General features: G+C 42.2%; 1 protein-coding gene across 4 annotated transcripts in view; it reads left to right on the forward strand.

The window, feature by feature from the left end:
* Positions 1 to 13,065, forward strand: part of PTPRT (protein tyrosine phosphatase receptor type T) — a 699,175-nt gene that overhangs the window by 616,856 nt on the left and 69,254 nt on the right. For all 4 annotated transcript variants that reach the window (XM_054046511.1, XM_054046508.1, XM_054046510.1 and 1 more), the window contains one exon: positions 8,724 to 8,872. In XM_054046511.1, the coding sequence (XP_053902486.1) occupies positions 8,724 to 8,872 (149 nt within the window). The remainder of the gene's footprint in view (positions 1 to 8,723; positions 8,873 to 13,065) is intronic.

Raw genomic sequence — 13,065 nt, forward strand, 5'->3', positions numbered from 1 at the left:
TTTTTTGCTGCCCCAGGCAAAAAAGCCTCCCGCCGCTCCCGTGGGGAGCACAGCAGGGGAGGGTGCCGAGCCCGGCCTCGGGCCCGCTCTCCCCGACTGGCCAGAGCACCGGGGAGCGGGCAGAGAGCCCGGCCGTGGCTCCGCTCTCCCCGGCGTCCGGAGCGCCGGGAGGAGAGCGGAGAGCCCGGCCGCGGCTCCGCTCTCCCCGGCGTCCGGAGCGCCGGGAGGAGAGCGGAGAGCCCGGCCGCGGCTCCGCTCTCCCCGGCGTCCGGAGCGCCGGGAGGAGAGCGGAGAGCCCGGCCGCGGCTCCGCTCTCCCCGGCGTCCGGAGCGCCGGGAGGAGAGCGGAGAGCCCGGCCGCGGCTCCGCTCTCCCCGACCGGCTGGAGCGCCGCGGGGAGGGCGGCGAGCCCAGTCGCAGACCCACTCTCGGGCCGGAGTGCCACGCCGCGCCGCCCCCTCCAGGTACCGCCCCAAGCACATGCTTGGTGGGCTGGTGCCTGGAGCCGGCCCTGCTTCTATCTACATGTGCAAGTGCTGTTCTTGTATGAAGACTCCACCTTTAAGGTGCATAAATAATCCTCCATGCAAAATTGCAGCAAAAACTTAGAGGAGGGTTTGAGGCTTGTGGAAGGTGGTGGCCCCTTGAGACCACAGTTTGTGTGAACCCTTCTCTGGTTCTTGCAGAGTCCTACCGCTGCTCAGGGTATATCTGAGTCTCTCCAAACAAAACAAATATCTTTCTCCCTCCTCGAGGTCAGGAAGGATCAAAGGAAAAAGAAGGCGCTCAGACTCCTGGGCATTCTCTTGGTCACCCCTTTGGGGCCTGTCTTATCTGTAGGCCTTTCAGGGTCTGATCAGGGATGGAGTCCATCTTTAGAACTCCACAACCCCTTTTTTGTAACCTCCATTCTGTGCCTGGTTTGGCAGTCTCTGGGACAGCAGAGTCCATGACTGACTCTCTCTTCATTGATCCCACCTTGCAACCAGTTGTCTTGGAAGCACAGTCTTTGCCTGGTTGCTACCCCTTCCTCTGGCAGGCTTTCTTTTTTTAAGCTTCTTCCCTCCAAGCAGAGCAAGCCCTGCAATTGTGTCTGGTGTGTGTTAGCAGAGACCAGAAGAGCTTGTTAGCTTCCTCCTTAATAGGGTGAGGGCATGCCTCCTTACAAAGCTCTGCAAAATTGGAATTTGATCCCACAAACACTGAACATTGGGCATGGTGCTTGACTTCAGTGGGGTTACTCATGGTAATAAGCAGAGTGTACCCCTACTTCCATTATCTGGCTTTTAAGCTGGAAATCCTGTTACCAGGATTTTTTGCCCTGTGGTATTTCAGCATTTGCACTTCTAATCCCCACCAGAAGCTCAGAACAATGGGAAAACCAAACTAACCCCACTTTTCAAATCTCAAAGTTCAGTTTGAGTCTGGATCAAGACTAACAGGGAAGTTCTCGGTTTACTGTAACCAGTTGGACCGTCCCCACTGTCCATCCATTTTGTTCAGGGCAGATAATTTGATTCTGCCTGGTAGTTCCACCTTTGAGCACTATTCCTGTCTCACCTCCCCATCATGTACAGTGCCCACACATATGCTTTGCCCCATATATTTTTAAACAAATCCTCTCTCCTGAACCTTAAAGAGCAGCCTGATAAACTGCCTCTGTGAATTCTTGTTTTCTTCTTGGCACATTTCCCTTGCACTTAAAAGTAAAGCAGCCATTAATTCCTCCTTATTGACACTTTGACATTTCAATCACTTCATCACATGTTGATTGTATCAGTCTTTTCCTCCAAGTATCTGTCCAGTTTTTTTTTCCTTTTTCAGCTGCATAATGCATGAGACAAAAAGCTTCTTCTGAATGCCTAGTGACAGACTGTGCAGGTTGATGCTGGTTACACATTCTCAACAGCCCGCGGTCCACCCGTGATTGACACTAATGCGCTGATAGCATTTCATCTGGATGTTCCAGCGGTTGTGCAGATGGGAAGCTGGTCAGTGAGGAGAGCAGGCGCTTTGTCACTGATAGGACCTGTCAGTGATTCAGGGAGATCATTTCAAGAGCTCTGTATTTAGAATCAGAGCATTTTCAGATAAACACTTTAACCGTTGCAAAGACATCTCGACATATTGGCAGATAATCCACTACCCAGCTATTGGTTAAGTTACATCCCTCACACTTTAGCTTGTGCTAAAATCATTTGATGTTTTGTAATTCTTTTATTCATTGACTTTGGAGGATAGAGCTAACACTCAAAAGGATCTTGAGAAATTGGAGAACTGGGCTATAGGCAACAAAATGAAATTCAACAGAGACAAATGTAAGGTGCTACACTTTGGGAAGGAAAACCAAATGAACAAATACAGAATGGGGGATAACTGGCTTGGCGTCAGCACTGCTGAGAAGGATCTTGGAGTTGTGGTGGATCACATCCTCCACATGAGTCAACAATGCGATGCTGTTGCAAAAAAAATTGCAGTTTTGGGTTGCATTATTAGAGGCATAGCGTAAGTCACGGGAGGCTCTGGGCAGTCCTCAGTCAGAGAACTGTGTCCAATTTTGGTCACCAATGTAGAAAAACTGGAAAGGATCCAGAGGTGAGCAACAAAGATTATCAAAGGGATGGAAAGCCAGCCATATGAGTAAAGGCTGAAGAACTGGGTATGTTTAGTTTGGAAAAGAGGAGATTAATGGGGGACATGACAGCAGTCCTCAAATACTTGAAAGGCTGCCATAAAAAATGGAGAAAAATGTTTTCTCTTGCCACAGAGGGCAGGACAAGAGGCAATGGGTTCAAGCTACAGTAGAGCAGATTGTTTTAGAAAAACTTCCTAACCATAAGAACAGTGGGACAATGGAACAAATTGCCTCGGGAAGTCATGGAAGCTCTTTCACTGGAGGTTTTCAAAAAGAGGCTGGGTAGCCATCTGTCTTGGGTGGTTTAGACACAACAAATCCTGCATCTTGGCAGAGGGTTAAACTAGATGACTCTCGTGAGCCCCTCTAAACCTATATGATTCTATTGTTCTAATTGTGATGATAGTGAGGACTGACTAGGTCTATTCCTGAGCTGCTATTCTGTCCAGACACACAACCAAGGAAGAAGGGAAGGTGGCAGCAAGAAGCCCCTCGAAAGCTTAGCTCCAAAATCCTCAAAAGAGAACATCTCTCTCTTCTTCCCCTCTCTTCATTTGCTCTGTGAATTTTTGTGCTCTTGATAGGTGGGGGAGGGAGCACCTATGACCCCCTTGTAAGAGCAATACACCGCAATACATTTTTGCCAGGAATAACTTAATCTGGAATTACTAAGGAATTCTTGCCCTTTTTGACTCATCATTTTTAAGCTGTCAAATTTTGTGCAACTTCCCCCTCATGGTTCTCCCAATACACCTGTATCCTAATTTGCCACATCTTTAGCTAAACCACCTCTGTGCTTCCTACGAGGAGAGGCTGACATTTGCTTGTTCTGCTTTTGTGACTTGAGCTAAGTTGGGAACACTACATATATATCATCCTTTCCTTTTAACTGCTCAAGACAGTGTTTTAGGGCCCTCTGTGTCTCCTGCACAACAATGTAGAGTTGCTTTACATAGGGCTTCCGTCGGCGTTCCTTTGGGATCCTGGTTTCCGTTCTGCACAGACCATTCAGAAACACTATTGTTCATTCACTGAAAAGGAAAACGAGTTTGCCGGTTCCAACTCTTTGTAGCTTATTGGCCTGTCTCAAAAGACATCTAGCAGTGGGACTTCTAGGCAATTATTGCCAGGAATAATTTAATCTGGAATGAATAAGGAATTCTTGCCCTTTGTTGACTCACCATTTTTAAGCTTCAATAACGGGAATCGGTAATGGTTCGCCCCAGCAGTCCAGAGTGCTTGTTATTAAAGACTTATGTATTTGGGATTAATGTTTCCCACTGAGAAATCATAGTTCCTGTTGCCAAACAACTCACATAGCCACGCACTATTATTAGCAAATCCAAAGGATTAACATAACTCCACCCCAGGGTTAATAAATCATAAGGTTAATGTTGCTACAGACAGGATATAGCAGTATATAGGATAACATGGTAAACAGAAACAGAGGGTTCACATGCCCACACACTACAGTTAGTAAATCCAGCTGTGTGTTAGCATTGCCATATATCACAATAGGCACAGCTTTTAATTTCATTAATTATCAAGATATGAGCTTCCTCGTAACAGAGCACTGTAATACTATTTTTCAAGTTACTGTAGAGTGCTTACTGTAAGTGAGAGACTTTATTGAAAGAGTTTGATAGAGCTGGAAAGATAGGCTACCTGGGCTGTTCTGGTTCTGCCACTGGCTTGTTGAGTGATGTTGGGCAAGTTATGTAACCTCTGTGCCTCCGTTTCTTACTTCTGTAAAATGAAGATCTATACATCACACAGGTGCTGTGAGGCTTTATTGCGGTAAATGCTTTGCCACTGTGCAGATGACCCAACCAGGCATATTATTAAAGTTTGAACCCAGGACCTCTAAATGTAAAAGGCTGATTCTCTACTGCCTGAGCTAAGGGAGCAAGTATTCACTTGTAGCCGTAGTAGCAACGTCTTTGACATGGTCCAACCACTGGAGGAAGACAGACGCAGTTTTCCCTCGTGTAACATAAGAACGTACTAAATTGCATTATTCTGTGATTGAGCAAAAGTGAAACACAAATGATTATGTGATGTACACATTTAAAGAATGAAAAATATATTTTTGTCTGGCGGAGAGGGAGTGATGCTCTTTGTCTAAAACTAGACCTCAACTGGAGGAAAAAAATCTGTAAATAAAACCCCCACCTGTTGATTGTTTTATTGTACTGAAAGAGTCACAGGGGTCAAATTGAAGTTTTTCACTACAACCAACATTGCCAATGGTTTGTTGTTTTGATTGTACGCCAGGCAAATAATTACAAAAAACCCAAGGCACTGGCATGAATTTCACAATCCAAAATATATTCAAAAGTTTGCATTGACCATGACAGATGTCATGAGGGTTATAGTTTCACACAGATCTAGGTTTTAGTGTCACTCCTATCCTTTCCCTGCACATGAATTTATTAACTGGCCTACACAGCATAGACTCATGTGAGAGTCTTGAGCATTTGTGATCCCTTAAATGCCACTCAAACTTTATTCCCTGTGAAGTAAACACAGCTAATTGAAACATGTAGCAGAAGATATGGTTCTAAGAGTCAACTGAATGTTTATTTAGTCAAAAAGAGGGGGCAGAGGAGAGAAATTAGTCAGGCACCTTTTTACCATAAGGAAATCAGTTTAGTGAAGAAAAACCTCTTCACATAATAATTTAGTTGTTAGGATTTCTTCTGTAGGGGAAAAAAAGAACACTAAAGCCCCTACTTATGGTAATCTTTCTCTTTTATTTTGTTTTATTTGCTTATCTATGGAGCCCATGTAAGCAAAGTTCTTTGCTGGTGCTAGGGATTTGTAGTGCATCTTTTGAAGCTGCTGGTTGTAGGAAGTCATGTATTCATTTTTAAATAGTTTTACTCGCTGATATGAATGAAGCATAAAACAGGCAAATGTCAGTGGAAGCTTAGCTGGTCGCTTTCTGTCTTCTCCTTCCTCTTCTTCATTTTCTTATTGTTAGATGTGGGAGCAAGAGCGGGACCTTGTGTTCATGGGTTCTTGGTAATAGTGACCATAATATAATTAAATTTAATATCCCTGTGACAGGAAAAACACCACAGTGGCCCAACACTGTAGCATTTAATTTCAGGAAGGGGAACTACACAAAACTGAGAAGGTTAGTTAAACAGAAATTAAAGGCACAGCGCCAAAAGTGAAATCTCTGCAAGCTGCATGGAAGCTTTTTAAAGACACCTCAAGAGTGGCTCAACTTAAATGTATACCCCCAAATGAAAAAACATAGTAAGAGAACCAAAAGAGAGCCACCGAGGCTAAACAACAAAGTAAAAGAAGCAGTGAGAGGCAAAAAGGCATCCTTTAAAAAGTGGAAGTTAAATCCCAGTGAGGAAAATAGAAAGGAGCATAAACACTGGCAAAGGAAGTGTAAAAATACAATTAGGAAGGCCAAAAAAGAATTTGAGGAACAGTTGGCCAAAGACTCAAAAAGTAATAGCTAATTTTTTTTAAGTACATCAGAAGCAGGAAGCCTGCTAAACAACCAGTGGGGCTACTGGATGATCGAGGTGCTAGAGGAGAACTCAAGGACGATAAGGCCATTGCAGAGAAACTAAATGAATTCTTTGCATCCGTCTTCATGGCTGAGGATGTGAGGGAGATTCCCAAACCTGAACTGTTCTTTTTAGGTGACAGATCTGAGGAACTGTCCCAGATTGAGGTGTCTTTAGAGGAGGTTTGGGAACAAGTTGATAAATTAAACAGCAATAAGTCACCAGGACCAGATGGTATTCACCCAAGAGTTCTGAAGGAACTCAAACATGAAATTGCAGAACTATTAACTGTAGTCTGTAACCTACCCTTTAAATCAGCTTCTCTACCAGATGACTGGAGAATAGCTAATGTGACGCCAATTTTTACAAAGGGCTCCAGAGGTGATCCCGGCAATTACAGGCCTGTAAGCCTGACTTCAGTGCCGGGTAAACTGGTTGAAACTATAATAAAGGACAATATTGTCAGACATATAGATGAATATAATTTGTTGAGGAAGAGTCAACATGGTTTTAGTTAAGGGAAATCATGCCTCACCAATCTACTAGATTTCTTTGAGAGGGTCAACAAGCATGTGTACCAAGGGGATCCAGTGGATATAGTGTACTTAGATTTTCAGAAAGCTTTTGACAAGGTCCCTCACCAAAGGCTCTTATGCAAAGTAAGCTGCCACGGGATAAGAGGGAAAGTGCTCTCATGGATTGGTAACTGGTTAAAAGATATGAAACAAAGGATAGGTATAAATGGTTATTTTTCAGAATGGAGAGAGGTAAATAGTGGTGTCCTCCAGGGCATAAATGATCTGGAAAAAGGGGTAAACAGTGATGTGGCAAAATTTGCAGATGATACAAAATTACAAAAGATAGTTAAGACCCAGGCAGATTGTGAAGAGCTACAAAAGGATCTCTCAAAACTGGGTGACTGGGCAACAAAATGGCAAATGAAATTTAATGTTGATAACTGTGAAGTAATACACATTGGAAAACATAATCCCAACTATACATATAAAATGATGGGGTCTAAATTAGCTGTTATCACTCAAGAAAGAGATCTTGGAGTTATAGTTCTCTGAAAACATCCATTCAATGTGCAGCAGCAGTCAAAAAAGCAAACAGAATGCTGGGAATAATTATGAAAGGGATAGATAATAGGACAGAAAATATCATGTTGCCTCTATATAAATCCATAGTATGCCCACATCTTGAATACTGTGTGCAGATGTGGTCGCCTCATCTCAAAAAAGTTATATTGGAATTGGAAAAGGTTCAGAAAAGGGCAACAAAAATTATTAGGGGTATGGAATGGCTTCCGTATGAGGAAAGATTAATACGACTGGCACTTTTCAGCTTGGAAAAGAGACGGCTAAGGGGAGATATGATTGAGGTCTATAAAATCATGACTGGTGTAGAGAAAGTAGTTAAGGAGGTGTTGTTTATTACTTCTCATAACACAAGAACTCGGGGTCATCAAATTAAATTAATAAGCAGCAGGTTTAAAACAAATAAAAGGAAGTAATTCTTCACACAATGCACAGTCAACCTGCCAGAGGATGTTGTGAAGGCCAAGACCATAACAGAGTTCAAAAAAGAACTAGATAAATTCATGGAGTATAGGTCCATCAATGGCTATTAGCCAGGATGGGCAGGAATGGTGTCCCTAGCCTCTGTTTGCCAGAAGCTGGGAATGAGTGACAGGGGATGGATCACTTGATGATTACCTGTTCTTCTGGGACACCTGGCATTGGCCACTGTCGGTAGACAGGATACTGGGCTAGATGGACCTTTGGTCTGACCCAATAGGGCCGTTCTTATGTTCTTATAGATTTGTCACTGAGTGTTCAGAGCTGGCGCTAGTTCGCTTTATGCCAGTGGCTTTGTCATCTCCTTGGACTCAGAAAAGATATAGACATAGCTGGAGATAGTGATTTTTAAAATGGCTTCTACCTCTCACAGGTCACATTCTTTAATGTCTGTCTTGTCCTGAGCCCATTTCAGGTAGGTACTTCAGTCCAGTACAGGTTCCTTTCCTCACTATTCTACCTGGGTGCACAAAGAAACTCCTCCTCTGCCTATCGGACACTAATGTGGACTTCATGTTATGTCCCACTTTTCAGTGGGGACAATCAAAGGGAAATTCCAGACTGGATTTAGGTGCCCACCTAACATGAATTCTGGCAACCCCCTGTCCCCATATTGAATTGCACAAACCATTGCCCATTTTGTTGCCTTCTGCTCTTCCTTGCACGACTGACATCAGTTCCAGAGGCCTTATTAGATTGCCCTTGTAACTACATTGTTGGTGTGAGTAAGATCAGTCTCTCCTTTGCTAGTGATTACTGTGGGGATGTGTTGTATGTGGTTTCAAAGGCTTAGGTCTCTGCATTTATCACACTCCCTTCAGCTATTTTAAAGCTGAATCTTTCACTTTCTTGCCCTTTGCAATGAGTCCTGTATGTCAGTCCAAGAAGGAAAGGTAAAAAGGATATTTTTTTTCTCTCTTTTGATTTGTTGTTAATGAAAGAAACTGACCATGATTTCTCCCCTCTTCAAAACACCTTAAAGGAAACTAGCGAAGAAGCAGAAGGAGACTCAAAGCAGCACTCAGAGAGAGATGGGTCCCGTTGCTACTTCAGACAAGAACACCACCAAACTCAGTGCAGTTCACAATGAAGAAGCTTTTTCTTCCAGCTGTCAAGATGTTAATGGATTCAGTAAGTTTAACTTGCTTGCAATGGATACCTCCCCTTTTGAGAGCTGTAGATACTTAAACGTATCTATTTCCATGGGCACAAGATGTAAGTATTAGAAATTAAAAGGGTACAGTTAATGGCTGAAGTGCTGCTAGAAAGAGGTCTGACACTCCAATCTGAGATTTCTCTGTGACTGCCCCAAGTTAAATGTCAGACAGGTGGAGAGGACTCCCTCCGACTCTAAATCTACTTGGAAGAATTTACAAGAGATGTTTAAATAATTATACCGCATGATAGATAAGGGGAATGGCTGTTTGGTCTAATGGAATAATTCTTGCTCATGTTGGGCTACTGAGATCAAATCCCCAAGTAGATCTTAGAGTGAAACAGTTTTTGCTGCACTAAATTGTTATGTGAGAAAAGGCTGATCTTGAAGTTAAGGAAGAGAGTGGGGACTAAGGAGGTCTGGGTTTTGCTCTCTTTTCCTCATTCCATTCCTCATAAGGGTGCAGTAAACTTTAGTTAGTTAATGTTAGTAAACCACGCCAAACCATTTAGATGGAAAGCTCTATATAGATGCAAAGCATGATAAGCAAACACTTTTCAGAAGCAATAGTTACAGGTGAAACCATAGCACATCCGAAAACTCTTGTTCTTAAATCAGTTTTCAATCTGTGTATTAGGAATATCATTTAAAATCTTTGACCTTTGGCCTACTGGTTTCAGTATCAACCAGCCACTGAAACTATCTGATAATTCTTCAGTAACCTTAGTGGAATGTTTTAGTGGTCTCCCTCTAGTTCTTACAGAACAAGTGTCCATATTACCAACAACAACAAAAAGTCTACACTCTTTTTTGCAGTCTCAGACTGAACAGACTAGAGAGACTATTCCTCTTTCACCCACAACTGTGGTTTCTCAAGGCAGGTCATATTTGCCTGCACTGCCACTGTCTGCAATATACCTGCAATAAATAGAGACTTCATTCTCCAAAGCTGGCAGTGCAGTGATTCTCCAATACTAATATTCACTTGAATATATGACCTGATTTTTCAAAGAAGTTGACTACCTCTATCTTACACTGAAGTCAAAGGGTCCTGATGGTGCTGAGCATCTTTGTAAATCAGGCAAGGAGAGGATAACTTGGTGATAGTCATCTTAGTAAGATGGATAGGAGGGTTGTCAATTAATCGCAGTCAACTCATTCAGTTAACTCAAAAAAATAATCATTATTAGAAAAATTAATTGTGATTAATTGCAGTTTTAATCACACTGTTAAACAATAGAATACCAATTGAAATGTATTAAATATTTTGGATGTGTTTCTCCATTCTCGTGTATATTGTATTCTGTGTTGTAATTGAAATCAAAGTGTATATTTGAATTACAAATATTTGCACTGTAAAAATTATAAACAAAAGAAATAGTATTTTTCACTCACATTCAGTACCATAGTGCAGTCTCTTTGTTGTGAAAGTGCAACTTACACATGTAGATTTATTTATTTTTTGTTACATAACTGCACTCAAAAACAAAACAATGTAAAACTTCAGAGTCTACAAATCCACCCAGTCCTACTTCTTGTTCGGCCAATTGCTAAGACAAACAAGTTTGTTTACATTTACAGGAGATAATGCTACCCTCTTCTTATTTACAATGTCACCCGAAAGTGAGAACGGGCATTTGCATTTTTGTAGCTGGCATTGAAAGGTATTCACGTGCCAGATATGCTAAACGTTCGTATGCCCCTTCATGCTTCGGCCACCATTCCAGGGGACATGCTTCCATGCTGATGAAAAAAATAATGTGTTAATTACATTTGTGCCTGAACTCCTTGGGGGGGAATATTATGTCCCCTGCTCTGTTTTACCCACATTCAGCATATATTTCATGTTATAGCAGTCTCGGATGATGACCCAGCACATGTTGTTCATTTTAAGAACACTTTCACTCTAGATTTGACAAAACGTAAAGAAGGTACCAATATGAGATTTCTAAAGATAGCTACAGCACTCAACCTAAGGTTTAAGAATCTGAAGTGCCTTCCAAAATCTGAGTGGGACAAGGTATGGAGCATGCTTTCAGAAGTCTTAAAAGAGCAACTCTCCAATGCGGGAGCTATAGAACCCGAACCACCAAAAAAGAAAATCAACCTTGTGCTGGTGGCATCTGACTCAGATAAGGAAAATGAACATGTGTCGGTCTGCATTTGCTTTGAATTGTTATCGAGCAGAACCCGTCAGCATGGACACATGTCCCCTGGAATGGTGGTTGAAATATGAAAGGAATATGAATCTTTAGCACAGCTGGCACATAAATATCTTGCCACCCCAGCTACAACAGTGCCATGAGAACGCCTGTTCTCACATTCAGGTGACATTGTAAACTAGCAGCGGGCAGCATTATCTCCTGAAAATGTAAACAAACTTGTTTGAGCGATTGGCTGAACAAGAAGTAGGACTGACTGGACTTGCAGGCTCTAAATTTTACGTTGTTTTGTTTTTGAATTTTTTGGTACATAATTCTACATTTGTAAGTTAAACTTTCATGATAGAGATGGCACTACAGGACTTGTATTAGGTGAATTGAAAAATACTATTTCTTGTGTTTTTTTACAGTGCAAATACATGTAATAAAAATAACTGTAAACTATAAGGTACACTTTGTATTCTGTATTGTAATTGAAATCAATATATTTGAAAATGTAGAAAACATCCAAAAATATTTAAACAAATAGCATTCTATTATGTTTCTGGCCAGCAAATGAAATATGGTAAGAACTGAGTCTGTAATATGGTCTCATCACTTTTGGGTATTTTGAAATAAACATTTAAAGCTGCGGAATCATTCATCTGTAAAAATGGCTATAGAGAATGCACTGTGACTAATTTTGCAAAGAGCATTCCTAAAGATTTTTATGACTTATAATCACCGAGTCCTCCACGTGTCTGACATCATTGTAAGTTTAGCCAATATCCATTCTTTGGCACAGTTCCATGTAAATATTGAGCTGGATTTTTTCAGGACCATCAGAAATAATTATCGGTAAGGGTTCATACTCTCTCAACACTCTTCTTTGCCAAGTTCGGGATGCTGAGGCATCCTGGCTGGTTGGTACAGAGGTAAATTGTGTCCTGTGTAGTTCAGTACCCATGCTAAAGTAGGTAATTTATGGTTCTGGCTTGGATAACATGGATGAGAAAAGTATCAGGGGGTAGTCGTGTTAGTCTGTGTCTACAAAAACAACAAGGAGTCGGGTGGCACCTTAAAGCCTAACAGATTTATTTGGGCATAAGCTTTCGTGGGTAAAAACCTCACTTCTTCAGATGCATAGAGTGAAAGTTACAGATGCAGGCATTATATACTGACACATGGAGAGCAGGGAGTTACTTCGCAAGTGGAGAACCAGTGTTGACAGGGCCAATTCAATCAGGGTGGACGTAGTCCACTCCCAATAATAGATGAGGAGGTGTCAATTCCAGGAGAGGAAAAGCTGCTTCTGTAATGAGCCAGCCACTCCCAGTCCCTATTCAAGCCCAGATTAATGGTGTTAAATTTGCAAATGAATTTTAGTTCTGCTGTTTCTCTTTGAAGTCAGTTTCTGTACTTTTTTTGTTCAATGATAGTGACTTTTAAATCTGTAATAGAATGACCAGGGAGATTGAAGTGTTCACTTACTGGCTTTTGTATGTTACCATTCCTGATGTCCGATTTGTGTCCATTTATTCTTTTGCGGAGGGACTGTCCGGTTTGACCAATGTACATAGCAGAGGGGCATTGCTGGCACATGATGGCATATATAACATTAGTAGATGTGCAGGTGAATGAGCCCTTGATGGTGTGGCTGATGTGGTTGGGTTCTCTGATGTTGTCGCCAGAGTAGATATGGGGACAGAGTAGACAACGAGGTTTGCTACAGGGATTGGTTCCTGGGTTGGTGTTTCTGTGGTGTGGTGTGTAGTTGCTGGTGATATTTGCTTCAGGTTGGGGGGTTGTCTGTAAGCGAGGACTGGCCTGCCTCCCAAGGTCTGTGAGAGTGAGGGATCATTTTCCAGGATAGGTTGTAGATCGTGGATAATGCGCTGGAGAGGTTTTAGCTGGGGGCTGTATGTGATGGCCAGTGGTGTTCTGTTATTGTCCTTGTTGGGCCTGTCCTGTAGTAGGTGATTTCTGGGTACCCGTCTTGCTCTGTCAATCTGTTTCCTCGCTTCCCC

This window comes from Malaclemys terrapin, chromosome 12, assembly GCF_027887155.1.
Source record: "Malaclemys terrapin pileata isolate rMalTer1 chromosome 12, rMalTer1.hap1, whole genome shotgun sequence".
In the NCBI taxonomy this organism is placed as follows: Eukaryota; Metazoa; Chordata; order Testudines; family Emydidae; genus Malaclemys; species Malaclemys terrapin.